The sequence below is a fragment of the Apiospora phragmitis genome (genome assembly GCF_038363925.1).
Source record: "Apiospora phragmitis strain CBS 135458 chromosome Unknown utg000010l:1.0-9815664.0:1.0-9183399.0, whole genome shotgun sequence".
Lineage (NCBI taxonomy): Eukaryota > Fungi > Ascomycota > Sordariomycetes > Amphisphaeriales > Apiosporaceae > Apiospora > Apiospora phragmitis.
In genome coordinates this window covers 4,908,848-4,935,342 of record NW_027117409.1, presented here as the reverse complement: position 1 = coordinate 4,935,342, position 26,495 = coordinate 4,908,848, and the positions used below count along the sequence as shown (strand labels likewise).

Sequence of the window (26,495 nt, the reverse complement as noted above, 5' to 3'; positions counted from 1 at the left end):
TGTTTCAACAATAGGAGGGAGCGATGCCTACCTGGGATCGTGGCGCGTGGCGACAAAACAGAGGGGCGCGGGCACTACGAGCCAGAAGGAGAAGAAGAAGAAAAAAGAGGGCTATTAATAGCAAGCACCCACTCACGCACGCAACGCCATGGCTAACAGACTGACTAGAGAGGGCAATAAACAGTACGTGTCCGTCGTACGGATATCGCGGCCTATAATATAACGGGCATGGTGCCCCCCCCCCCCTTGTGTCTATTGCGAACCACAAGCCGAAGCCAGATGTCGCTTCAGCATCTCTAGCTTGACCCGTGGCTGCCCTATTCGCTCTACTCTATTACCTCTTAGCGGCCTATCCTGTCGTATAGCGGCTGAAGGATTACACCGTGGAGACGTGAAACGTATCCAAGCCCCCATACCTACATCTCTTCGCATGCCGCTGCCCTGCCCTATGGATGGATAGTCGACGTCTATATCTAATTCGCTTCGATCGCAGCGAGTCCCGGCAGCGAATGGATTCCAACAGCCACGACGACGCGACTCTGGCTAGTTCCTTCTTGTACAACCGCTAGCCAGCCTTATGGTAGCAGACCTTCTTACATATATATATAGGTATAGATACACAAAGATGAATATATAAATGACGATAAGTCCCTGATAGGATTCCGTCCCGCTTTTCAAGCCTCACTGGTCTCCCGCCCGCTCGAACGTAAAGCAGTGATCGTCCATTGTTGCCGGAACAACATCGACGACATGTGCTCCAGAGGAGGAGGCTTTGCGGTTTTCCCGTGAACAAAGTGTTGATATAAAGGATCACGCCGCCGTGTTGGTTGCTCTCTAGGCTTGCTCGGGCGTTGTGCGGTTAGGACGGTTCGACTGTTTCCCCACGCAACGTACAGGAATAGCCCACGCCTGACAGGCGGCACAAACGCCCTCGTTTACGTGGTAACGTCTTTGTTACTATGGTAAATGGCTGTTTCTGACGGTTAGACACCCTTATGTGTGCGTGTTTGTTTAGATATCTTACTATGCAACTAATCTCGACAGCGTGGCCCTATCCGCGTTGCGTATGGATACAAAACCCACGGTAATTTCAGATCTCTTTACACTTCTCGGCCAGCGACTAGCCTCCCGCACATACAGCAAGTACAAATCAGCCCTTGGGGAGTTGGAAACGAAGCTATAAATTTACATTTGTAATAGCCGCGCGGGCCGCAATCCGTGATGACGTCGCCGGGTTCTTTGCCTACTTCATCACTTTTGAACTAGGCACGATGCTTGTCGATTCCTAACACAAAGGCACGCACCTGGTAACTGAAAGAGTAACTTCCACATCTCCGGATGTATTCGGGTGAGATGAAATGTGCCCGAGCACTACGTGGCAGGCAGTGTTACGAGCACACTAGTGATACCATGGCTTCGTGTCTCCTCTGCGGGTTGTCCGGATATGAAGTCCATCCCATCCATATATGCCGAAGGAATATGCAGTGGCTGAACTCACACTGACATTCTTCATGTATGGCGAAGCTCACGGCATGCTGAAACAGCTAGATTTCATCATGAGCCCTCAACATCATCCCTAGTACATGGGCTCACTCATGAGCCTCGGTGAATATTAGACTGCGAGAGCGATCCAGAAGAGACTCGATTTCTGTCAGCGCCAGGTCGCCATTCAGTCAGTTCAAGCTCGGCGACGGCGGTGTGTCAGCGGTCTCATTACTTACTTCCCCCTACTAAGACCATGTACTGAATACAAGATGAACTATAGGGAAAACCGAACAGATCATCCACCCTAGAGGGGTGGGTAGCAGGCACAGAGGCTATGGTCACCGCTACGCGCTGCTCATGTGTCGTCGAAGAAAACCAATAACAATAACACACCTACCTAATGTATGTATCGTCTCAGAGGCTCTTCCTTAGAAGTAGGTGTTTTGGTTCGAGCCAACTTCGCTCTCAAGTCATCCTAGCATGCGAGGATGACGACTCAGGAGCAATGCATAGTAATGGACAAGCGAAGCTCTATAAACTGTTCTCTCGGCTCTACCAGGGAGGCGTTGGTGCTATACCTGCATTAACATAGGTGCTCAAGACTCTATCAAGATCGCCTCAGGCAGTGCGACTCTGTCGTAGCAAAAAACGAGGATATGTTGTTTTGCAATACAGACCGAGGAAGAGGGATAGTATATACATGCTTACTGGCACATGAGGCCCAGCTTGCAACTTGTCGCAGGTTGCCTCTCCGATAACACACAAGATACAAGGCCATATGATTGAAACTCGAGATTGGATCTGGGAAGAAGCCATGCAAAAGTGTCGCTGCTCTTCTCAGTGAATGACAGAAAAAAAAGAAGAAGAAAAAGCCAAGGTAAGAGACTTGCGTGATAGCTAGAGAGAGATAACGCCAGGCCATCGGGGTTAATGGCCATGCCATACGGAGTACTGAGCGAAGAGGAAGCTTGGGGTCTTTAAGAGGAGCACCACGGCCACCGCAGCCCAAACATTCGACGGCCCATTCTGCTCCCCTCTCGTAACATGCGTACTGTAGACTCAAGTATGAAGTCCCATAATTACTGTGCTATCTACCATGGTATGACAAGCTTAGTCATTGCAGCCAGAAGACGCAAGATGCCGCCGACCCTGAAGATGAAGGGGGTGTGCTGATTGCATGAGTGCCAATCACAGGCCGACCCGCCCTGTTCGCAGTGTGGTGCGCAGTACCGTACCTACTTCCTAGGATGCCTACATACATACCTACCACCTACCTACCTTTTGGGAGGGTGGTGGTGATAGGTGATGGGAGGGGAAAGCCCATGTTCCCTTCTAGATTTCCATTCCATGTACCCAAGGAGTGCATCTATCATAAAAATCGTTCTTTTTCTTTTCGATGGGTGACAGACGGAGTCAGTATGCTGCCCCCGACGGAAACTAGTACTTGTAGCTAACGTTTATCAGAACCCCTGCAAGCCATTTATGTCTGTAATTACATACATGTAGACAGTTAATGGGACCTGGGTGTGTGCGAGGATGGAGGTATGTACAAGCCCGGAAGTATACGATAGAAATGGTTGGCAGGCCATGTATGCACGTTCCCTCCGTGTAAGCCGACATTTTTGCCTTTTTTGGAAGGAGTATCGGAACGATGTCTTAGAGTTGGTTGCGCATAGAGAGGCCTGTCAAGTCTATAGAACTCGGGATCTGAGTAAGGTATTCAATTCCAAATCACCAAATCAATTGGACTGCATCTGTCTACTGTCGAGCCACGCCAAAACTTGGGCCCCCCAGCCCGATCTATAGTAGAGCGTTACCAGGACTGTAGTTCTTGTCCTTGACATTCCAACCGGCCGGCCGACACTCTGTGCGACCCGTCAACAACTGGCTTGTTCATTTTCGGTGAGAAGCAGGGATGCGATTCGTCAGTTCTGCATCGCTCAGAGTAGCTTGGCCAGGCCGTCGACCAATCAGAGCCATGGCTGCCGATGCGCACTTTGAGGTATCTCGCCGATGCGTGCCTCGACTTCTACGAGTCGAAATGCTCGTCTCACCGGGAAATGACACTTCATCTTGAACTTCATTTGTCTCGTGAGCTTTTTTTGCCTGTTGATACCCCACAAGAATCCTGCTGGACACACGCCAGTGTGTTGATTCCGCCGTGCATTGTCTTACAAGCCAAGCTATGACTGGTGACTTACACGCGGGCATGGCGGCTCTCGGACAACTCGCCAACGAGGCCCCTGGCTTTATAAACCAGGTCGGAAGGAGGCACACCCCACGGCAAGTCCCACTCAACTCAGGCAACTGGCACCAGGACCCGTTGCTCCAACACCCTCAGCTCGAGGACTTCCCATTTGATTTCCGTGACTGGCCTTCTCCCTTTGAAGACATCCAAGACGACCATTGCAGCGCCAGAGCTAGTGTCCCGCGCCAGTCCTCAGCCACCCCTGCCAACTGGCATGATAATGACCAGTCAAGAGTATTCTCTTTCGACATCAGTGAGTGGATAGTTCCCTCCATGCTGGATGAAGCCCAGGAAGAGGAACACATGGAAGGACGAAGCAATCCCGACGCGGCATCCGTGCCAGGCCTCACTTCAGGATCTTCCGATGAAGGAGGTGCCTCGCCTTCTTCACCCGTCGAGGACGGAGCCCCCGACAAGGCCCGGTTGAACATCCTCAAGCAGCACGATGATGACTACACAATCCCACAACGTGAGATCAGGCCCAAGAACCCTCACTACCCCTCCCGCATTCTCTTGAACCACAACTTGGAGTACACCTCCTCTCCAAACTTGGTGGACAACTATCGGGAAAGTTCATCTTCAAGTTACACCTTGTCGTCGACGGCCCACCAGGTGCCATCATCAATAAGGTCGCCCACGATCCTGACACAGAAACCCGGGAGGGGCAAGCGAGCGGGACCCCTGCAGGATAGGGAGAACGTTGCCGAGATTCGCGAGGGGGGCGTGCTTGCGATGCCGTATCAAGAAAACAAAGGTAAGTAAAGTACACCGAGGTCGTCTCCGATGGTCGTTAACAACAACCGCAGTGCAGCACACAGTACCCCTGTGATCACTGTAGCAGTCATGCTAGGAAACAGTGGCGGGATAGCATGCTGAACGAGTACGACCTCTGTGTTCGCCTCGAGAAAGGGATGACGTTGGCATTCCCGCCAGATTTCTGTACGTACCAAAGCTCCTTTATGTCAATATCCTCCTCACCCGAAGCATTGCCGTACGGGGACCGTGTCCGCTGTTGCTAACCATGCTATTCCAGCTCCTGCTGCAAGCAAATTCGGCGGCAAGTCCAACCCTCTCAGGTGGTTCATCTACTTCGACACACATGCAACGCTTCCTGAAGCGTTGGATGTGTGTGTGCAGGAAGTCGAGCTTGGTTTGCCTGCCATGAACCACCAGGCGAGCAGCGGTCGGTCACAGAGATGCTACGTCTTTCTGAGAGACTCCGTGCCTTCATCACAACTCATCGAGGAGTGGGCCGAGAAGCAGATGCTGAAAGAGAGTGATCCCGGCTTTTTGTCAGCATTGGACTTGTTTACCTACTCCTGCGTTAGGGGTGGGTTTCACAACGTACCACAGGTGAGTCCTGGCAGCCCTCGACAGTACTGTGCAGCGCTGACATGACCAAGTTTAACCTGCTTCACAACGTTCTGAGATTCAGATGCATGTACCAGATATGGAGGCCGAGGCGTCTTTACTACCGGGACGCAAACGCTTCCCCGGCCTACGTGCTGCCGGCCTCCATCGTGTGTGAGCTCCGAGGGATGGCGCGAGCCGAGCTTCACCGGCTTGAGCGGGACATTTGGACCGTATTCGACAAGCTCTCGAGCCCTGGTGTCATGCAGGCAGCAGATCAGCTTCCGACTTGGGTCAGCATGATGTTGTTGATGCTCACCTATAAAGACATGCACACAATGGAAAAGAGGTCCGGTTCTTCTCATCGAGGTGCTAACAATCTCGTAGTCTACCAGTCATTTGGCAGACCGGTTCGAGAGCTCTTTATGGCCATTGTGGTGATGTGCGAAGCCCATTTCAAGCGAGGCGTGCCCGACGATATTGTAGTTGCGGACCCGGCCAATCAGGGCAGTCAACGTGTAGGGTCTTATTGGCAACAACTCCCCCACGAATCAAAGATGATAGCCAACAGTCTGGAGCAATTCTGTATGTTGCAGAAGTTTTGTTTTCTCTTCCTTCCGGCTCTGGCTTATCTTATCTTGCCTGCTTGCCTTCTTCTGCATTTACTGACTGACTACTGCAGTACCCTCCCTGAATCGGGAATCGAGCTCACTTGATCCCTTCGTGAAGACACTCTTTGCCAAGATGGTAAAAGGCCATTCCCGTGGGAGTAAGAGGCGGAAAACAGCATCATAATGGCACAGTGAGCGTCGACTCGAAGTTAAGGGCCTACGCCACTCTTGGGCACCGAGATTGGGTTCCAACGGCCTCATCCTCGTATGCCATGCGGGCAAGGCCGATCGCCCTTAATCCGGGCACCATAGATATCCACTTCCATCTGTGTGCGCCTTGTTTGGTATCCAGATCGTGGACGGATTGGTTCCTTAAAGTCTTAGCGAGGCCTATCTATCGTATTCGTCCGCCTCAAATGGAACTATGAGGCGTGGACGAAGACCGGCTCAACTTTTCGATTCACAGTGTATGGGTTTTTCTTCTGTTTCCCAATGTTTTTGAAAAGGCTTTGGAGGCTCGCGAGTTCAATTCCACGAGAGGCATTAGCGGAAACCAGTATAGTTAGCTCAATACGATCCTTCTTCTTCCCCTGTGTAGTGACCGCACGGAACCTGAAACACGCGATGTTTTAGTAGAAGTTCGTGACTATGCCGAAGATACTCACCTAACAATATTGCCCAGTTCCTCGGGGCTCTTCGGCTCGGTTGGGCAGAGTGTGGTCAACACAGCGGCGACCGCACCAAAATACTCCGCCCAGAACACCACCTCCGGTGATGATGCACATGCCAATTGCCGAAGACTCGAAAGTAGCTGGCGATCAACGGGTCCCAAGTCTGATCCCCATCTGGCGCATAAAGTAAGAGCCAGTGTTGCACGTGCGAGATGCGTGAAGCCAGGAACACTAGGGTCCCGTGTTATGGCGCGGTGTAGCTCGTAGGCAGCATTGGTACTATCAGGCTGCCCAAGACGCGCCCAGATCGCCTCAACAAACAACGGCCCTAAGTCGAGCGTGAAAACCGTATACAGATCCTGTGCGTCGAAGCCGGAAGGGACCGCGGACTTCAAGGTTTCGATCACAGATAGCAACGTGGCGTCACTGGTGGTATCCCCGGGTTGTCGAAGAAGTGACAGAGGTCTGGACTCCCGCACATGCTTAGGCAGTTTCATGAGCAAGGCGCCCTCTCTGTTTCCACCACTGCAGAAAGTGACGCTGCGTATGTTTTGGACGCTGCTGATTAGCGCTTCCACGACTGTGGCAATGGCAGGAAACTGCTCTCGTCGCCTATTTGACATGCCAAAGATCTTGCCTTCGTACTCCTCGTTGACCCTGCGCATCCTCTTACTCTCCTTGAAAAACGAGCCGGGAACCTTACAATTCTCTAGGTTAGTGACCCTTCTCTCCAGGAAACGGTCCCGCTGTTTCCATAAAAGGGGCTTAACGCGGACAAGATAGCCGGCCCGAGTTACTTACCGTGTAGGCACCCACGGCTGGGATGGGGTATGGCTGGATCGGATCGTTATGCATCAGCATGCTGCCATAGCCGCGGAAACCACCACCGCAGAGATACACATCTATGCCTGCAGTATCTGAGCTCGATGCCTTGAGGGTCGGGAACCTGCTCTGCAGATCTACGAAGGCTTTCTGCATCCCTGTGTTCAGGTCGGACCGCGCGGTTTCCTGCTGCTTGACTTCACCGGACTGGATGATCTTGATTAGCTTCGCAGCGCCGAATGGGAGGCTCAGCCCGGACTGTGCGGCGGCAACCTCGTAGACGTCCATGGCTGAGTTCAAGTACGTCATCTGAACTGATCCTCCACCAAGGTCAAGAAAGAGCCCGTCCACTTCTGCGAAGCCACTTCTTGCCCCAACAGAGCCGAACAAGGTCTCGACTTCGGGGGCCAGGACGCATATGCCAAGTCCTGATGCAGTATAAACAGCTTCGAGCATCGACGCCGCATTCTCGGCTCTACGCATCGCCTCTGTAGCGAGGACAGTAGTGTGACCTGGTGGCACCCCATAGCCGTCGGCGATAGCCTTAAAGCGGGCCAGGGTTTGAGAAACAAGAGTGATAGTCTCGGCTGGAAACTTCAATAGTGCAGTGGATGGCGAAGAGCTGAGAGCGTCGAAGAGCGAGATGGCGGCGCGCTCCTTGTACAGACACTTCAGTAGGCGAGTCTGTGGCGGCGAAAGATCCGATATAGAGAAGCGAATGCCGTTGCTTCCACTTAGTTAGCCGCCGCCTACTGCCTAGATATGAAGGCTACTGGCAATGAAACAGCAGGTAGACGATATCACGAACCTTCCCATGTCAACTAATGCGTAAAGGTGGTTGGGGAGGTCGGGAGTCCATTTAGGCATCTTAGCCTCGAAGTTGGCCAAAGTCACGGCTTCTGTGACGGCCGCCATGTTGAGCAAGTCGCCGTTCTGTCTGTCCTTTTTTTTCAACTACTGTCTTCTGTCCATTTCCTCTTCTTCTGTAAGTGTATTTGATGAAGTGGTAATTGATGGCAAGGACAGAACGGCAGACGCATGCGAACATGTGTGGATGCGAAGCATGTCATGAGTGCCCGAGTCCCCAATTGCATGGATGGATCCTGCAGCAGCTTGGCCAGGCCGGGGGGGAGGGGGGGGGGGGCACTAGAGAATGATAGTGCGGATGCTCATTGGAGCAGCTAAGCCCTACTTACGTGCTATGCTATATCCGCTGTGTACCTACTCGACACTGATAGGCATGTGTGCACTTTTATTGGACAAAGTAATACTTCCAATTACTTACTGGCAGATAATACATCCAACCTGGGTTCTTGGAAGCAAAAGGAATCATTTGCCAGACAACTGACTGAGTGGGTGAATAGCGACAGTGGACGTTTTAGCTAATCTGAAATATTGTGTTTTAGTCAACTTCAAGTACTCAGTTGGCCTTCATGGCCAGGTTGCCTTCTCCATGTTATTGTAGTCATTCGCCTCGCCCATGATGGCAGACCTTGCATCTTGCCACCGAACGTGACTGCCCTGAGAGGAAGCAGCTTGGCTCCCTACCGTGCCGCCGGCCACAGCTCTCCCTCCTCAGGGCGACGTTCCAGGCGAAACTGCTGTCACTGATCCCGACCATTAGATCGGCCCGGAGTAGCAGCTCATAGTCTACCAGGGTCTGCTGATCCCAACTCAGGCTTGAGATACCCAAGTTCATCCGGGTCGAGCAGATCTCTTTTCGTGACGACGGTAATGTTGAAGTCGCGGGCCCGTTATGTGAACGACGTGACGTGCGCTGCTGTAGCACCGGGAGCGAGATACGCGAAAGGGTATTTCGACTCCACCATGTAACGCAAATGATGCGCCGCTTGCTCTTCGTAGGGAGGGAAGTCAGCATCCCAGAAATCCTCCTGCGCATGCAAGTGTACGCCGACGAAACCGAGGGCGCTCGTGTCACCTTCGCCCTGACCGCCACGGGACTCGTCCAGCCTGTTCTGCATGGAGAAGAACGCCGAAGCAGCAAGTTCCCGAACGTCTTCTCTAAATCGTAGAATGCGCCCAAGCTTCGTACGAAAGCAGGGCTGTCGTACGAAGTGGGCCAAACGTACCGCGTCTGCGCTACGTTGACCCTGAAGGGCCAGAGACGAGTCTTCGGATTCGATTTGTAGTCCAAGTACTTGGTGAACTGCGAAGCCCATATCTCAGGCTGCGCGAGAACCGTGCGGTCCACCCGGCTCAGGCCAAGGTGGTTCAGTCTAAGTGATATGGGGCTGGCCATCGGCGTATCGAATAGTTCGTCTATAGACCAATACACTTTTATCTGCGGGCAGAAGGTGGAAAGAGTCCAGTTCAGGTGCCTCCGGTCATAGAAGTAGTCGGGCGGCGCACCACGTTGAGGCCCCCTGGGGCTTGGAAGGAACTTGGCTATGTCTCTATCATCACGACGCACGATCTCGGGAATGATCAGTTCCACTAAACATGCCAGTCAGTCTCAACAAGGTCCAGCAGCGTGCTGGTACAGGTGGACTGACCAGCCTCAATGGCAAATCGTATACAGTTTAGGTGAACGTTCCGGACTACGCCTATGCCACCCGACGGGGCATCACAGTTAAAGACCAGTCCCTCGGTCCAATTCCTAGCCGAACACAAAGAGGCAATCGGCTCGCCGTCAAAATCGCCATCTGCCTCGCTCTCGAGAAAATTGCCCACAAAGAGGACCTTCTCATCCTCGACATCCGCAAATACTTCCAGGAACCCAAGGTAGTATAGAGACCAGCTGAAAATAATCAGTGACAGTAGGAGCTTGATGGGTGATGATGATGCTCTGGACGAGTCGAGCATGATGACACGGGAAGCAAAAAAAGATGAACAGCAAGCAATTGCTAGCCTAGGAAAGGTGACAGGGCCGGCCCAGCTATTAAGTATGTAAGTCTCGAGTCCTACAGGGATGAAATGAAGACCAAAATGAAGATGTCCCATAGTGTTTCACTTGGACAACACATATTGGCCCCTTCAGCCCTTGGAATAATGCCCCATCACTACATTTTTAGCAGTCACAAGTAATGCTCGTTCAGATGCGTTTCGACCCGAACCTCTGGGCCTGCGACGTTCATCAAGACAGTCCCATGCACAACCTGTCACTCGGATTCGCGAAGGCACAAGAGCAGCTTCAAGGACGCAGCTCGTTCGTATGGTAAGCTGGCTGACAGCGAGCTCAACCTAGAACTATGTAGCATGATGTAGTCGCAACGTATCCATATATTTTCCTGAAGTCGAGTGTTATACGCGGGGAGCAAAGAAGTGTGACTAGCCATTGAATCGTGGCCATGTTAGTTAGATGCGTTCAGCTGTGGCACCACAAGTACGCGACTGAGGAGGATATCATATGCAGCTTGGGTATGATTATTGGGAAATAGTTCGCAGGTAGTTGGAAGACTTATGCGATATGTATCCCAACGATTGGTATAAGTTGCGGAGTAGAATATATGCTTGCATGTATGTTAGCCTGAACCAAAGAGAGAAAGAAGCTGGATCTCTTCCGAACGCCCATCGAGTGGCTCCCTCAAGCACCGTTGGACATGTGGGATGATGCTCCAGGCGCGTGGCAGACGCGGAAGTTTCGCGATGTACTAGATGGGCGCTGATTGGTTGGTGTCCAAACTTGTCACATCCCGCTTTTGTTCCATCACTTTCACTTTCGCTTGCACTGCTTCAACCGAGCGAGGACGATGGATGGATGGCATCTGAAATACTGTCGGGAGTCGGGACGACGGATAACCGCCGTTTGAAATCAACGAAGTTGGATTTGAGACGATCGACGAGTTTATTTCGTCCTTGAGCTTGACCTGGCCTATGGAAGGGATCATCCCTCTTTCGTTGCAAACATCCACTTGAACCTTGGAGGGGGTGTGTGGGATGCATTTTGATCAATCAGCCGGGCCAGGCACGCACATTGAATGATGTTGGTTTGTACTTGCATAGTCGTACTGTGTGCGTGCATGTAACGACGTCTTGCTTTCCCAGCCACCCTCTTTTGATACCTACCTTAAGCAGTGCCCGCGGAATGCATTACATTGCACTACCGCACTCCAGACTCTAGACTCCAGACTCTAGACTCCAGACTCCTGCTACATATCAATGTCTCACCGCACATGCCCTTCATCTGGTTTGGCTCGGTCGTGTCGTGCGTGCCTGTAACGAACGACTGGCTGCAGTAACGTACTTCCAGATCGCCGTTGGGATATTTGATAGGTTCAGACATGGTCTCTGGGGATCCGAGTCTGCATCACGAGCAATCACGTATTGAATTGAGCAACGAACCTAAGGTAGGCACAGTGCATCTTCTTCACAGGGTAGCTACCCCATATCCGCCCACCCGCGCGCATTGGTTGAGCGATTGCCATTTAGCCATTGCTTTTCAGGTTTCTGCAGTTGCCGCGCTGCCGTATGGTTATCACGAGAATGCTACGTTCGGACCTACTCCTCTGTTCGACTGGCTTGCTAGGCTTTGGTCCACCTCTCCCAGTCGTCCGATTGCTGCTCCTTCGTATGGGACGACCACTGCGCATCGCGCTGCTTCGACGCTCCTTGCCCAGTGGTTTTGCGCCTCTACTAGACGCGTAAGTACACTGGCCCTCGTCGTGGTCGATTGCTTTCCTATCGGTTCACTCGTTCGACCCCGCGGACCGACGATCAAATGTATGCGTACCTAATGCTGTGTTTGTCGATTGTTGGCCATGTCCTGCAAGCGTATTGCATGGGCAGGGTTGCAGCGGTCACAGAGACATACATGCAGTGGCGCCTCTGCTTGAGTCCATGTAATTAGGCTCAAGCCAAGCAAGCAGCAGCGTTGAACGTCTACCCCCGTGCCCCCCTGATGGTGAAGTGCTTTTTGCACCACAGCACCTATCAGCACCTACATTCATCAGCGCTGCGAGGAGTGCAGTTGATCCTGGTGCTAGTGTCTTGCGAACTGGAGTCGCCAGTCTCGCAACACGGACTTCTATGACCTACATCAAATACACACATACGTACATACATCACGATACATATCGCCCAAACCGGCCCCTCACAGAGTTGATCCAAAATGCCATCAAGTGTGGTCAGGCCAGTCAGGGCCGTTCTCAACCCTCACTCACTCACAGGCTCTCTCCACGCCAATTCCTGATTCCCTGCCCAAGTGGCCCCCACAAGTGTCCGCGCTTTGGCTGCTCCGACCTACTGTAGGCTGACCGCTCAACTTCAGAGTTAGTACAGTGGGCACAGTGGACTTGGTCTCAACCCAGTCGAGCGTCAAGCCTGTCTATCGGGGCTCTCCACTGGCTGCACTGCTCACAGGTACCGTGCTGGGCTCACTTCCATCCATGTTAGCGCTAAGGCGTGGCGGTTCAGGGCCTTTCCCGTCTTGCTTTGGTCGCTTACCGCATTCCCAATCCCAATTCTCAACCGCGTTCAAGCCCTCCAAGGCCGAAAAGGGCGTAGCACAGAGTCCAGAGTACATGTAGTATAGTACATGCACAGCTGCATGAGGAGGGACGCGCAGGTCAACAGATCACTCCCCTACCCTAAGCAAGTACCAGCCTAGAACGCCCGGAGTGTTGCATATTACCCACGGGTTTATTTTTTCCTTCTTTCTTTTCTGAATCAGTAACTCTTAGCCCAGAGCCCGCCTAGTCGCTAAGTGACTGCCAACTGATTGATAGGATAGTGCTTGTGTACGGAGTAGGTACCGTCTCTCTCCCCCCCTTGCCCCCAGTCTTGCTGCTCCACCTTCACTGTCACCTACCTTCTTTCGTTCAGTTCCGCTTGCTCGCTATCCTACTTACATCCTATCCCGCCCGCTTCCCGTCGCTCGTCTTCTGCTTTCTAATTGCTTCAACTGCCCTGCACGATACGATCGATACATTCGCTCACTCCTATATGCTTCCCCCCTACAGATCGTCTTGAGGGGACGGATTGCTGACGCCATCGTTCCGGCGGGGAGAGGACTAGCAGTCTATTTACTTATTTACTCAAAGCGTCATATACCGCGTTTCGAACCCGATCAGAGCCGGATTCCCTTTGCTTGATTCTTCTATTGCTATACCCTCTTCACGACGCTGCCATGACAAATCGCTTCCTTTTTCTTTCCGCCCAAGTCTATCCCTAAATTAAAAAAAGACCAGCAGCCGGCACTACGCAAGACAACCATCACCGATCAACGTGACTTGCATATCTCACCGACTTGGTTTCAGATTGCGACAACTTGCGCGCCGCCAGAATCCAACCAAGCTTTTGCGTCAAAACACCAGAGACGCGTCTATCATTTGGGCTTTCGCCTTGAACAACACGCCTGCCGAAGCTACAAGGGAGGAGAAAGACAATAAACAGCATCACGGGATTGTGCTTGCTGATCGTAACAAGCGCTATACATGCGGTTCCCCAAGCCTAAACCTACCACTTTCACCATGTTGCCCCTACAATGCGGCGCGGCGACTCTCCCAAGGGGTTTCGCCTGCCAGCCAGCGAACGCGATCCCAGGACTCCGGAACTTTCTGCGCCCATGGATGCAATGCCGCCGTCGCCACCGCGACCAAGATTGAAGCTTAAGCGGCGCAATATTACTACTCAGCTGACTGCGCCGACACAACATTTCCTAGCATCGGTCGCAGCCGCTGATGTACCGATACCGAGTGTGGAGGAACCATCAGTCATCAACACCGACGAGGACATGGTTGATGATCTATCTGAAGTAGACCTGTTTGAGCATGACAACATGGGATTATTGGAGCAGCTTCGGGCGCGCGCATTTTCGCCTCCCAAAACGCCAGCTGGCGATATTGCGCCAACTCTTTCAGCAAGTGAATACCCGGACTGGTCAATTGAGTCTTGCTGGAGTGGCTCTGATGCCAAATCGAGTCCGGAGTACGAGTCCAGTCGCCCGTCGACGGCCTTCTCCACCCAAACCAGCGCGTCATCTCTCTACAGCCAGTTTTCTCGCGCCTCGGACGACGACGATTGTCAATGCCCACACGCCAGCGGACCCGAATGCGATGACTCGGATAGCGCTTTGCCGATTGCACCCGCAACGCGCTCCAGAAAGCCTAGGCGAGCCCCATGGACCAAGGCTATGAGCGCGCATCTGTGGTCTACATACATGTTGTACCTGCAAGACCCACGGGTGACCCCTTTCCGTTTGGGGAAGAGCCGCATTCCACCTGAAGGCGTATGCAACCGCGTAGCCCGAGAAGCAAAGCGAAGTTGGAAGGGCTCCAACGCGGTGACTCCAGCCAACCGAGACAGCACGCCCACCGCAGACTCTAGCAAGCCATTCATTCAGTGGCCGCATACATGCGCAGCGACCAAAGCTCAGCTGCGTGAACTATGTAGGCTTAAGGCCAGTACGCAACCTGGAAAAGCAATGTATACGTCTCGCAGTCCTACACCTTTCCAAGTTGCAGCTCATCGTCGCTGGAATAGGAAACACGGACCTGCGCGTTCGCCTTCGGTATTCTCCGCTCAAGATATGTCGATGTCGTTGACATTGAGTACATCGGAGACTATGCAGCCGTATGGCCCTCTGGCGCAGCTCACTTGCTCCCAATCCGAGCCAGAGGATATTTCAACGCCGATAGCTGCTTCCGCAGCAGCTGCACCAGAGCATGCTTTGGAAAACGTACCCTCGGCTAGTCGTCCTCGACTTGCTTCTCCTTTCTTTGCTCGCAGTTATGGCCCAAGTTCGTCTACACCACTTGTTGGTAGCGCGGATGTACGGAGGCAACCTCATACTGTTGGGGCCCGTAAGTTATTGCAGTCGCCTGTGCGACTGACACGCTCGAAATCCGGCACGCAGAAGCGTAGGTCAGTCAAGTCACGCGACGACCAACCACGTCGGCGCCCGAGCTTGTCGGCCGCTCTCTGGGGATTCCCTCCCACGGAGTCCCAAAGCCAAGCAGGAAACAAAACTCAGTTCAGCTCCACAGAATCCGCCGAGAACGATAGTATGTTTATCCCAAGGTCAACAGCAATGTCTGATCCATTTGCTCCTGCTGAGACCGGCTCATCGGCCGGTCTACCCGTGGCAGCGGCCGCACCTCAAGTCCCACGATTGGGCTCTCCTTTTGGCGCTAGCCACTCCTTCCCCAACAGACTGTCACAACCCCTCGGCTTCAACTTGACGGCTCTGCGCCGGGGGTTTGCTACGGTACAGCAGCCTTCGGAAACGAATCCCCCAAGCACCCCTTCTCGGTCCAGCCTGGCATCAAGACTGGCTTACATCGACCAACGACTGAAAGACTTTCGAAGTCGAAATAACGTCACTCGGCGATCTCAGTCACCATGGTGACGATGATCAGCTCAGGACAATTTACAACAGCCAACTTGGGCTAGCACGATCATTTTCTTTGTATAGATTCTACTACATACCAACTGCTACTCCGCCGATGCAGGAGCTCAATATATTGGGCAACGACGCGACTTGGAAGCAAGCTACGAATTACGGCTACGCACATTTTAATTCTCGGGGGATAGGACAGATTGAAGATGTTTCATGGTTTCGAGGCATGCCCAGGGTAGGCAAAGCATTTCGAGTGCTTGCCCTACGACTGGGCCCTCTTTCACGATAATGAGGATATGATATGATTTGAATGAATGACGGATGGTGTCTTTATGATACGGATCAACAGTCACGTTATGCCATGCCAGTCCGTAAAACCGGGCTCTTGTCTAGTTGGATACTGGCGTTTTGGATACCAACGCAACAGAAGAAAATTCCCAATGATATTATGAAGAAATAGGAAACTGCAGTTAGAATCAAACTCCTTGAGCTCATATCATTACCAACCCAGTGCTATAGACCAATTGATGTCGCAACTTCATGGCCTGCGTATTGAGAAAAGTGACTCGTAGAACAGTTTAGTATTACTTATTCACGCAAGACATCGAGATGACCGGCTTCGGAGAATTCAAAGTCTGAATTTCTATATTTTCTTTGATTGTGGTGCGGTATAGCTTCAACTCGGTGGAAAGAAGCCCTCCTGTAGGCGGGTATCGTGGTGGTTTCAACATACCCCGGATGAATGAACGGCCCTGAGTCTCCTATATCCTCCTCAGGGGTGGTAATTCTATCCTTCTCTTCGTACAATAAGTCACCTTATTTCCAGCACCATAAGCTCCTCTCTTCCCGCTCCCAGATTCGACGTCTGCAACGCGCAGAGAACTAGTTTGCATCCAGTTGCGTCTCGGCTACTATGAAGCCTGACTGAACCGGTTGGTGGCGCGGCATATACCATTTTTGTGTCCATTTGGCCGTCCTGGCGAAATACAGATGAGACACGTCTCATCTGTCTATTTGGGTTTGTTGTTATAAAAGTTACATAAAATGGAGGCATAGATTGGAAATCCATGCAACCAAAAAAAATATGTCATGAAAAACGTGGCCGTCGTAATTGGAAGATTTCTCCTCGGCTGGGCTAGCAGCGCTCGCTCGCTCGATCAACTGCACTGCTCAGCAATGAGGCAAATTCTTCGATCATGACAGAAAGAAAACAAAAGAAAGAGAGAAGAGAGAGAGAGAAAAAGAATGTTAGTTGTAAAAGAAAGACAAGGGAAGACTGCCACCCTCTTCAGGGCATGCCCAGATATAATTCGAAAATGGTGGACCGCGGCGACAGCACATTGCGGCCGTAAGCGGACTCGAGCTCGGACTCGCTGCTGTCCTCGTCCGAGACGGGCGATCGTAGCGCCAGGGCCATGGGCCTCAGATGCTGCTGCTGTTGCTCCCGCTGCTGCTGCTGCTGCTGCTGGGCCTTGACGTGGGGGCAGCGCCCCTGCTTGACGACGGAGCGGTGGGTGTGGAAGGAGCACTGGCGGAAGCCGAACTGGCGCTCGTCGTTGCGCAAGCGGTTCGATGGCAGGCGCAGCTGCGGGTTCTTGGTGGCGATGCGGACGCGGCTCTTGGAGATCTTGGAGATGTGGGCGACGTAGTCGCGCCAGAAGTCCGGGCAGCCCTCGAAGAGGCGTGCATCTGCTGGGCCGTGCCGGGGCGCTCGAAGCCGCCGCCCAGCGTCCAGGCCGTCATGGCCACGATCCACTTGCGCAGCCGGCAGCTCGCGTCGGGGTCGCAGTCGACGTAGACGTGGCGCACCAGCTTGGAGCTGATGTCCCAGTTGCACATCAGGTGCAGGTCCTGGACGGCATCCATGGCGGCGTCCTGCAGGGCCGGCACCTCGATGACGCGCGCGGCGAAGATATGCAGGTTGACCAGGTCCCACTGCAGCTCCTCGGCGTAGTCGTTGCAGATGGAGTCGTCGATGATGGCCCGGAAGTCCTTTTTGCTGATGCTGCTGTCGTTGCGCTGGTGGAGCCAGTAGGTGAAGAGCTCGAACATCTCGGGGTCCTCATCCTCCAACCAGAGTATGTTGAACTGGGCGTTCTGCTGCTTGAGCACGGCCGTGGCGTCCAGACGATCGCGGAAGTAGGGCGAGCATGCCGCCAGGAGCTCCCGGGCAATGATGAACTCGCGGCTCTCCTCGCCGACAAGCACTTGAACATTTTCCGAAGTGAGGATACTATAAGTTGGGGAGGCATGGTCAGTGAGGTGTTGGTTATAGAGTATATGAGGAAAGAGGAGGGAGAGAGGAAGAAGCTAGTTAGAACTTACGTAGACAGTGAGAAACGCGAGGCCCGCGAGGCTCGCTTGAGAGCCGAGTTCGTCGGTGCCATTATGTTGTTGTTGTTGTTAGGACTTGCTAACAGTATTATCGAACCAAAAGGGTATACCAGCGGGCGAACCGGAAGAAAAGAAACGAGCGGCAATCACAGTCAACGAAGAACAAGTCAGGCCAGCTAAAGTCTTGTTGAAGCGGAAAACCTGCCACTCGGGTCGACGGTGATGCTATTGATTACGGAACTGACGTAGATGGAGACCAGAAAGCAGAAAAAAGCAAACACACACAACGGACGGGTAGAGGGCCGTTTTCTAGAAGAGCTTAAAGTACAAGAGTGGAAACACGTCAGGCACGAGGAGACTCGATGCGTCTGGCCTTTCTCCAGGTCAGGTCCCCGTCTTCACGTTTCTCGTGAAAGTAGGCTCGGAGGTTAGGGATGCACTTTACTTAGCACGCCCACCCACTTGGGATCTCAGCACCACCTGCAAGGTTACCTTTGTGCTGTGTGGTGTGGGTTGCGATGCTACGCAAACTACGCAAGCGGCCCAAGACCCTGGACGCTTCTCCCGGACCGGGGGCAGATAAGCCACGACCAAGACCAGGTCTTGTAGAAACAGGATGAACAGTGAGGAGCTGAGGCGGTCGAAACGAAACGGTGCCCATGTACAGTGCTCCATCGCAGTATGTGATCGGTGGTGCGGGAGTTGCCAAAAGTGACATGGGCCATCTCTGGACCAGTCATGGACCTCGACAACCTTGTCCAACTATAATTTTTCTCATCCTTCTTTGGCGGATTCAGATTGAGCCCCTGATCTGCGAATAGCCTACCTGGGAAAGAAGGGATGAAAACATTGTGCATGCTGACGGAGCAGAGAGCCCCACGTCTGCTTCAGCCTGGGAATCGACCACCGACCAAACAAGTTCGCAGTTCGTGTGTGTTTGGCCATTGCAATTCGCCGACACACACCATCATTACGTGCAGAGCCTATGAGGTAAGCGCGAGTCTCAGGCTGAAACTTGGTCGCCTATAAGGACGCGCATGTCCTTCAAAGGAGCAAAGTCGTTATCGTGATGACCAAGATCTCCCAAATGCAGCCATCGGCACTAACAGACTAACGCAGCCAGATAGGAATGCCGCCTTTCCGCGCCTCGCACCTCGTGTTTCCGACTAGGATTGGCCCGGCCTGTTTCGAAAGTGCCCGCATGCAGTGGCGTCTGCCGTATACGATAATGATGAGGAGGCTCTATTTTATGTAACCTCTCTTCAACCTCTCTCTTCGAATAGATTGGCACGTCATGCAGGGGTCATTACTAAGTCATCTTCCCCTCACCTCTTGGGGCTATAAGCGAAACCCAGGCTACGACCAGAGCATATGATGTGATGCATACACAAATTTGCTCTGGAGTGCCCTCGGTCGCAATTACCGAAACCAATTCCCAGTGATCCATTCAGTTGGTACATAGACTCTCTTTCTCTCTCTCTCTCGGTACTCTGCACTCTGCACCCTGCTGTCTGCCTTCCAAGTAAGTAGAAACAAAAGCTCATATAGGTGGCACGTCCCTATGTAATTTATTCGTCCCCTTGTCCCTGTCGCTGCCCCCCTGCTGCATCCGTTCTCAAACAGTCAAACCAAGCAAACCCCACCCGCCCTCTAATTCATCCCTGCTCGCCCGGGGATTGCACCGTGGCATCGATCCTCAGCTCATCTCGCCAACGCCTGCCAAGCCTGTCTCTTTGACCGCGTGGCTGTCTGGACCAGAGAGACTAAGACCACCTGCTATAAGGTGCTAGCCCTCCAATCAGAATGGCCCCGTCATCCAGCACCACTGCCAATGTCCCGGCGCCGGGTGTGCCGTACTTCACCCCGAAGCAGGACCCACCCGTCGGCACCGCCCTCCATCCAGAAACTGCGCCGACCCTGTTCCAGCCGCTGACGATGCGGGACATGACGCTGCAGAACCGCTTCGTCGTCTCGCCCATGTGCCAGTACAGCGCCGAGGACGGCCACCACACCGACTGGCACTTCGCCCACCTGTCCCAGTTCGTCCTGCGCGGCAGCGCCCTGACCATCGTCGAGGCCACCGCCGTCACCGCCAACGGCCGCATCACGCCGCAGGACTCGGGCCTCTGGAAGGACAGCCAGATCGAGCCCCTGCGCCGCACCGTCACCTTCGCCCACAGCCAGGGCCAGAAGATCGGCATCCAGCTGGCCCACGCCGGCCGGAAAGCCAGCACCGTCGCCCCCTGGGTCGCCACCCACACCGTCACGGCCAGCGCCGTCGCGCCCGCCGACGAGGGCGGCTGGCCCGACAATGTCTGGGCGCCCTCGGCCATTCCCTTCTCCGAGACCTTCCCCCATCCCAAGGAGATGACGTTGGATGACATCAAAGCCCTCGTCCAGGCCTTCCGGGACGCGGCCGCCCGCGCCGTCAGGGCCGGCTTCGATATGATCGAGATCCATGGGGCGCACGGGTACCTGCTCACGTCGTTCATGTCGCCCCTCAGCAACAAGCGGACCGACGAGTACGGCGGCAGCTTCGAGAACCGCACACGGCTGCTGTTCGAGATCATCAAGACCGTGCGCGAGGTGATTCCCGGGGGTATGCCGCTGTGGCTGCGCATCTCCTCGACCGAGTGGATGGAGTGGGCCGGCGAGCCCAGCTGGACGGTTCAGGACAGTCTCCGACTGGCCAAGATGCTCCCCGAGGCCGGCATCGACCTCTTGGACGTGAGCTCGGGCGGCAATAACTCGCACCAGAAGATCCAGATCTCGACCTACTACCAGGTCGACATCGCCGGACAGGTCAGGGAGGAGGTTCAGAAGGCCGGCCTCAAGCTGCTCATCAGCGCTGTCGGGTTCATCACCAGCGCCGAGATGGCGAGGAGCATCGTGCAGGAGAAGCCGGCGGAGAACGAGGAGAAGCCGCCCGAGTGTGGCGGCATCGAGGTAGAACAGGAGGCCGGGCTGAAGACGCAGGCCGACGTGGTGCTGATGGCGCGGCAGCTTCTTAGGGAACCCGAGTTTCCGCTCAAGTGCGCTTTTGAACTCGGTGTTGAGGTCAAGTGGCCCAACCAATATGCTCGCTCCAACTGGAGGGCGCCCCGTCACTAGATAGATGTAGAGAGTCAAGATCAAGGGCAGTGATGATGAGATGATACACGGAACACAGCACAAGTTTTGGGATAGAAAGAACTGCATGAGATGCCGACTGGCTAAACAAGATTTATGAGACGATACAGGATGATCCATTCGCTACACTTTCGCTTTCATGCGAGAACTACCATAAACCGACTATATCTCTAGGTGTATATATGTGTCGCGTTTGATTTGGCCAGTCCGTCCGCCTCCATCCTGGCTTGCTTCGCTGCCTTTGACTACCCTACTTCCTCTTGGGCGGGTATTTCTTGCTGCCGACCTCGACCTTGGGCTCACAGGTGCACCACTCGTCTTCTTTTATGCTGTCCATGACGCTGGGGATATGGCTGCCACAACCATACCAGGTTGTCTTGTCTATATATTCGGTGGTGTTTAGTCAAATGACCTGCATGCGTGTGGTTTCCATGCTTGGCAGTTGTGCACCGAAGTACCTCTCACTACAAGAAGTGGAAGTGGGGGAGAGGGGAACAAACATACCGCAGCTGCCGCACGTAGCTTTCATACACATTTTTGAGGAGTGGTGATAGTGGTCTTTTGAGAGAGAGAGAGAGAGAGAGAGAGAGAGAGAGAGAGGTTGATGATGACAGTTGGTTGTGAAGGTATTGGTCAAATCAGAAGGATGTAGTATAATTTATAAATCATGTGGTCCCCGGACTTGAACGCCGTCACCACCTAAATCCAGCACATCTGCGAACTGCTGCGGGTAATCTGATCGGCGAACTACTTTTCCGATGCTGCAACTATTAAGCCAAGTGCTGCTGCTTGCCCCATTCTCCGAAGTCGCCGACTAGTCTTATCGGCCCAGAGGCATTGATTGGTGTCCGTTCATCCATACCTGTTCCTAGCACTATGGTGGGCGTACATACAATATTCCTTGCTCCATCCACTCTTGTATAATTACATATAAAAGTAGGCTTAGAGAAGAACGCTCGGTGAAGTCCACGAGTAAGACGTTCTGAATATATTGGGTGGAATATCTAGACGGTCCATGAGTTGATGGAATACCATAAATTTGATCTCATAACAGCTGCGAAAGAATATAGGTCCCTATATACGCAAATGCTCATTAGACTCCGACACACCGCTTTGGTTCCTCTTTTCTTTTGCTTTATTTTCTGCTTCCCAGATCCTCGTTCACTGCCTTTGAATTATTGATCCCGGCCTTACCACTTGGCAACAGTCGGGCGTTCAACGCCAACGCCCATCATCTCCCATCATCCTCTCAACTGGGTCGACATCTCTTGCTCTGGTGTCACGCTTGATCGACCATCTCTTTGCTTTCTCGGAAATCAGTCTGGCCGAGGCACAGCTCGCGCCGAGTTTTGCCCGGAAGGTATCAAAAGGGCAAGGAACTTAGGAACGGGGCAAGTGTTTGAAACTTCAAGGTTTGACCCAGAAGGGATCGAATTTGTACAAGTTACCTACTTACTTTAAGCTGAAAAGATATATTATAACGCCCGCCATAGTGCCATATTCACACGGCACAACTGTGTATGTACATGTAGACGTCTCATAAATAAGGCACACCTTATCCGACATGTGTCCCACGCTCTTCCGGCTCCCTGCTGGCCACTACACTCTCGACTATGGATCGAATGAGCTATGTTGCAATCTCGCACCCGCTCTTGATGGTCTCCTGGGATTGCTCGCAGGGGACATGGAGAAATAGCACCTTGCGTGGTCGGTTCTGTTTCGTCAGATGCGCCATGCTGGAGTAATAGATAAAGTCGCACAGGTAACGTCCTGGGTCCTCGGATATCCGCAGGTCGAGCCCTTTCTACAGTCATGCATAACCTATCAGCCATCTCATTTCAGGTTCCAGGGATTGTATCATGGCGACCTACTGGACAACGTTGAACCCATCGCTTGTGAATATCATTGACGTCCAAGTCGGACAGGAGCTCCAGTGGCAGGCCCTCCCAGATCCACCCCGCGTCGCCGCCCGCCTCCCGGCGCCGCCTGTCGTCCTCGAGGAACTGGCCGTCGACGTCCTTGATCAGGTAGCCTTCGCGGTGGGCCCGCCGCTCGACCTGGTACATGTGCTGGGGCCCCGCCATGCCGTTGTGCAGCGCCGCGTCGATCTTGCAGCCCGGGTCGTCCCACAGGACCGGCACGACGCCCCGGACCACCTCGTAGTTGACGCGGATCGGCGCCGGGGGCACCAGGATACGGACCCGAGGCGGCAGAGCAGAAGCAGCATTGCCACCGGTAGGAGACTTGTGCGCCGGGTCCTTTACCCGGTCGAAAGGTAGGTACTCGGGCAATGACTGGGCGATCTCCCATGACGGGTTGAGCGGATAATAGTCTTTGACCGGCTTAAAGCAACAGATGAGTCAAAAGTTCTGATACCATCGACTCAAGCAGACAAAACGACGAGACTTACACCGAAGCCCGTTACTAAGATGGTGAACTCATCGTCTTTGGGAACACCGACAGAGCCCATGTTGGCGTGTGCAGTTTACAGGCGGGAGAGGTGAGGAGAGGCAATTGGGGAAGACTCAATCGTATAAGATTTCGCCCCTCGATTTGAAGTGATGAAGTGTCGTTTTCTCCGAGAGGGGGGCTGAAAGCAATGGAGGAGAAGCAGGCAATTAGTATGTAAACTATAGAGCGATGATGGTCTAAGACGAGAGTTGCAAGGCGACTCCGCTCCGTCGCATGATGACGGACCGACCCCTTGGACCTGAAGTCTATTGTGTATTACGTTTGAGAATGTGGTCTGTCGTAACCTGTTGCAGGCAGAATGGCGGGAACAGGCTCTAAATGCCTCCTTCTTCCTTCACAGTAGGAGTGTTAGGTTGTCTGAACTTTGCGCAACCGCCCGCCGGCTCTCTCCCGAGCCGTGGGCCTCGGGTGTTTTTTGGTGGGCTATTTTGGTCTTGGGTTGGCCTGGGTTGGAGCAGGTTCGACAGTTTGGGGTCACCCTGCTTCGCCATTGACGTATCACCGACCGACCGGTTATATGTACGCTGCAATGGATGCATGTACGCTATGTGATACACGTCCATCTCATTGGATAATACCTAGAGATGGACTGTCGCTGTGAAGCTGTTTCAAGTAAATCGCAAGGTATCCAATCCAAACTCCAAGCCAGATGCAAAGATGCAGGTAGATAGATACCAAAATTGTGGTATCCTGAGCATCTTCCTATGTTACATGAACCACCAAGCTACTTTGCAATAGCACATCCCCGGTGCATTCGCTATTCTTCGCTCTGTGGCACACTCTATTAAGCCTTCTCGTTCCCGTCATCTGCCTCCTCTTGCTTTTCCAAGATGTTCAGGTTCCCCGTATTGTCCCAGGCGACTCTGCCCTCGTTGACCGCAGACCAAAGCTGTTCAGACAACACCTCTTTGTCGCCAGTGGCTGGGTCCCACGCCCAACCTTCAAGCATCCACATCCAACGTAGGTACGCCCGTAGCTCCTTATCTTGCGGTAGTACACGCATCCACTCGGGTTGGAATTCTCCCTCGCGACCCTTGCCCTTCCAATCCTGCGCGCGCTCGAGCAGGGCATCCCGGCAGAAGATGCGCCAGCTGTCGATCGCATAAGGGCCTTGGGTCATGTGTCCGATCTCCCACGCCGACGTGCGCGAGTCATCGTGCTCCTCGGGGGGAAGCTCCTCCCCGGCCCATATATCGCTGCCGTCGCCCGTCCGAGGGTAGTTCTTGACGCCGTAGCGGACATCCCTGGTCGGGGGCTTCTCGAGCCATATGCGGGCAAACTTCTGAATCTGTGCCGTGCGGACCACCGAGAGCCCAAGATGCTTAATCATGGCGGATATCTCACTGGGCTGCGCCCCGGCAAGCGCTTCGGGGCTGGGAAACTTGTCCATTAGCGTGCGGAACACCGGGACCGCCGCCTTTCCAGAGGTTCTGACCAGGAATGTGACGGCGATGAGTAAGCGGAAGGGATCACCGGCAAGCTCTTCTTGCACAAGACCGAATCGCGGTGCGGATAGTGTAGGAAACGGCAACGCGGACACTGTTCCCCTCGGCGGACGAGGACTCTTCGTCTTCGCAGGACTGGTGGCTTTAGGGAGAGACTCGAAGAATTTTGATGAAGTCGTCCTCTTGGGCGTACAGTTGGATGGGCGGAGTACACGCCGGGGTGGTTCATCGGTATCAGAGGGTCGTTTGCTCCCCACCAATGTAGATTGTAGAGACGCACACTCTATACTCTCGCCACCGTTTACCATGGATGCAACCCCGGCGCATGTTTCCAGAAGCGGTGACTGACTGTCCACTGCAGTGTCAAATTCCTCGCTTTGGATTTCGTAAGCATTTATGGGCTCGGCGCGAGCTACGTCGGGGCAATCCTCTAAACCGTCGTGACCCTCCGCCGTCCGATTTGTAGAATGGCTCTTGCCGCGAATTCCATTTTGAACATCATCTCCGTCGTGAGCGGCGTCTTCGTGTTTGTCATTCCTGCTGCCGAGATACCATGTTGCGGCGTCCTGTAAGACTGTGGGATTGTGCTGCACCGCAAGTGAAGCAGCATCCGGCTCGAGCTGCTCGGCGAAAAGAGACCTTCTAGTTTGCTTCTTCGCTTGTTTACGAGCTTTCTTGGCGATTTTCCTAGCAACGCTCTCGGGAATTTCGTGTTCAGCAAAGTAGGGAGAGTCTTCGCCTCGCTTCCGCTTGCGGTTTTTGCTCTCGCCTTCGAAAGTTGTTGACTTATCTTGTTGCACCGACCAGGGTTCTAACTGTCTGCTGGATAAAACAGGCTCCTGGGACAGGTTTCCAAGAAGTCTTGCAACATATGTGAGAATGTCTTGGCCATCGAGGCTTTCTGGGTCTGCATCTTTTCTGAGCAGCGAGCTTGCACAGGCCAGCGTCATATCCAACTCCTCGAACCCACGCAGTAGACTCAAGCTTCGGAATTCAGCGAGCGCGTCAGGGTCCATCTGGCCATGGGCAATAGCCAGACCAAAAGCCTCTTTGTCCACCTCATTTTCCGTATTCCAGCCGAACATAAAGTCATCCGCAAGCTGGCTGTCTGGACCCTTGGCAGTTTCTGCCGGGTCCGTTTGCTGCGGCCGTTCCACAACATTAGCGGCCTCCAACTTCTGCCTCCTCGATTTTCGCCGGCGGGATCCCATCACTTCATGAACGAGATGTGACGTTGTTGCTTTCTAATGCACTTTATCGATGTCTGTTCGTGTCGTGATCGAGGAGCAATTAGGCAGCCTGCTTTTGGTGATGCCAGACTAGTGGGGTTGGTGATTCAATATTGGAGTCTACCAGAACAACATCGCTATCCTGGAGATAATCAAATATTCGGTCAGCTTCTAGGATTCCGGAACGCAACAAACAATCGCCCTAGTTAACAAGTGCCGGGGAGTATGGATTTTTAAATGTCTGCACCATTTGATTGAGATGGCGGCAGCTCACAATTACTAATAGTCTGGGTGTGCGTCGCTTTGTTGTGAGAGAGAAGAAAAAGATGCGGCAAGCAACAGGTCCTGCGCATTATTCTATCCACTGAGTGTGAGAGTGGCATGGCCTCTTAAATGAGCCAAG

The 26,495-nt window shown here is 53.4% G+C and overlaps 8 protein-coding genes across 8 annotated transcripts; 3 read left to right on the top strand and 5 right to left on the bottom strand.

Moving 5' to 3' along the window:
- Positions 1 to 3,463: 3,463 nt before the first annotated feature.
- On the top strand, positions 3,464 to 5,799 carry PG994_011265 (uncharacterized protein; the record flags this gene model as incomplete). Its single annotated transcript, XM_066862674.1, has 4 exons — positions 3,464 to 3,487; positions 3,632 to 4,487; positions 4,767 to 5,086; positions 5,137 to 5,799. The coding sequence occupies 4 exons, from the start codon at positions 3,464 to 3,466 to the stop codon at positions 5,797 to 5,799; spliced, it is 1,863 nt and encodes a 620-aa protein (XP_066711784.1).
- A 317-nt stretch (positions 5,800 to 6,116) lies between these two features.
- PG994_011264 (uncharacterized protein) lies at positions 6,117 to 8,102 on the bottom strand (the record flags this gene model as incomplete). Its single annotated transcript, XM_066862673.1, has 4 exons — positions 6,117 to 6,306; positions 6,360 to 7,063; positions 7,167 to 7,914; positions 7,996 to 8,102. 4 exons carry the CDS (start codon positions 8,100 to 8,102, stop codon positions 6,117 to 6,119), a joined length of 1,749 nt encoding a protein of 582 aa, XP_066711783.1.
- Positions 8,103 to 8,941: 839 nt separating this feature from the next.
- On the bottom strand, positions 8,942 to 10,010 carry PG994_011263 (uncharacterized protein; the record flags this gene model as incomplete). The annotated part of the gene is made up of 3 exons (XM_066862672.1): positions 8,942 to 9,209; positions 9,278 to 9,641; positions 9,701 to 10,010. The coding sequence occupies 3 exons, from the start codon at positions 10,008 to 10,010 to the stop codon at positions 8,942 to 8,944; spliced, it is 942 nt and encodes a 313-aa protein (XP_066711782.1).
- A 3,619-nt stretch (positions 10,011 to 13,629) lies between these two features.
- On the top strand, positions 13,630 to 15,492 carry PG994_011262 (uncharacterized protein; the record flags this gene model as incomplete). Its single annotated transcript, XM_066862671.1, has 1 exon — positions 13,630 to 15,492. The coding sequence occupies one exon, from the start codon at positions 13,630 to 13,632 to the stop codon at positions 15,490 to 15,492; it is 1,863 nt and encodes a 620-aa protein (XP_066711781.1).
- Positions 15,493 to 16,771: 1,279 nt separating this feature from the next.
- Positions 16,772 to 17,870, bottom strand: PG994_011261 (uncharacterized protein; the record flags this gene model as incomplete). The annotated part of the gene is made up of 3 exons (XM_066862670.1): positions 16,772 to 17,155; positions 17,182 to 17,716; positions 17,809 to 17,870. The coding sequence occupies 3 exons, from the start codon at positions 17,868 to 17,870 to the stop codon at positions 16,772 to 16,774; spliced, it is 981 nt and encodes a 326-aa protein (XP_066711780.1).
- Positions 17,871 to 19,620: 1,750 nt separating this feature from the next.
- PG994_011260 (NADPH dehydrogenase) lies at positions 19,621 to 20,928 on the top strand (the record flags this gene model as incomplete). The annotated part of the gene is made up of 1 exon (XM_066862669.1): positions 19,621 to 20,928. The coding sequence occupies one exon, from the start codon at positions 19,621 to 19,623 to the stop codon at positions 20,926 to 20,928; it is 1,308 nt and encodes a 435-aa protein (XP_066711779.1).
- Positions 20,929 to 22,573: 1,645 nt separating this feature from the next.
- On the bottom strand, positions 22,574 to 23,416 carry PG994_011259 (Pyroglutamyl-peptidase 1; the record flags this gene model as incomplete). Its single annotated transcript, XM_066862668.1, has 3 exons — positions 22,574 to 22,750; positions 22,818 to 23,288; positions 23,357 to 23,416. 3 exons carry the CDS (start codon positions 23,414 to 23,416, stop codon positions 22,574 to 22,576), a joined length of 708 nt encoding a protein of 235 aa, XP_066711778.1.
- A 786-nt stretch (positions 23,417 to 24,202) lies between these two features.
- PG994_011258 (methyl-CpG-binding domain-containing protein 4) lies at positions 24,203 to 26,074 on the bottom strand (the record flags this gene model as incomplete). Its single annotated transcript, XM_066862667.1, has 1 exon — positions 24,203 to 26,074. One exon carries the CDS (start codon positions 26,072 to 26,074, stop codon positions 24,203 to 24,205), a length of 1,872 nt encoding a protein of 623 aa, XP_066711777.1.
- Positions 26,075 to 26,495: the final 421 nt, after the last annotated feature.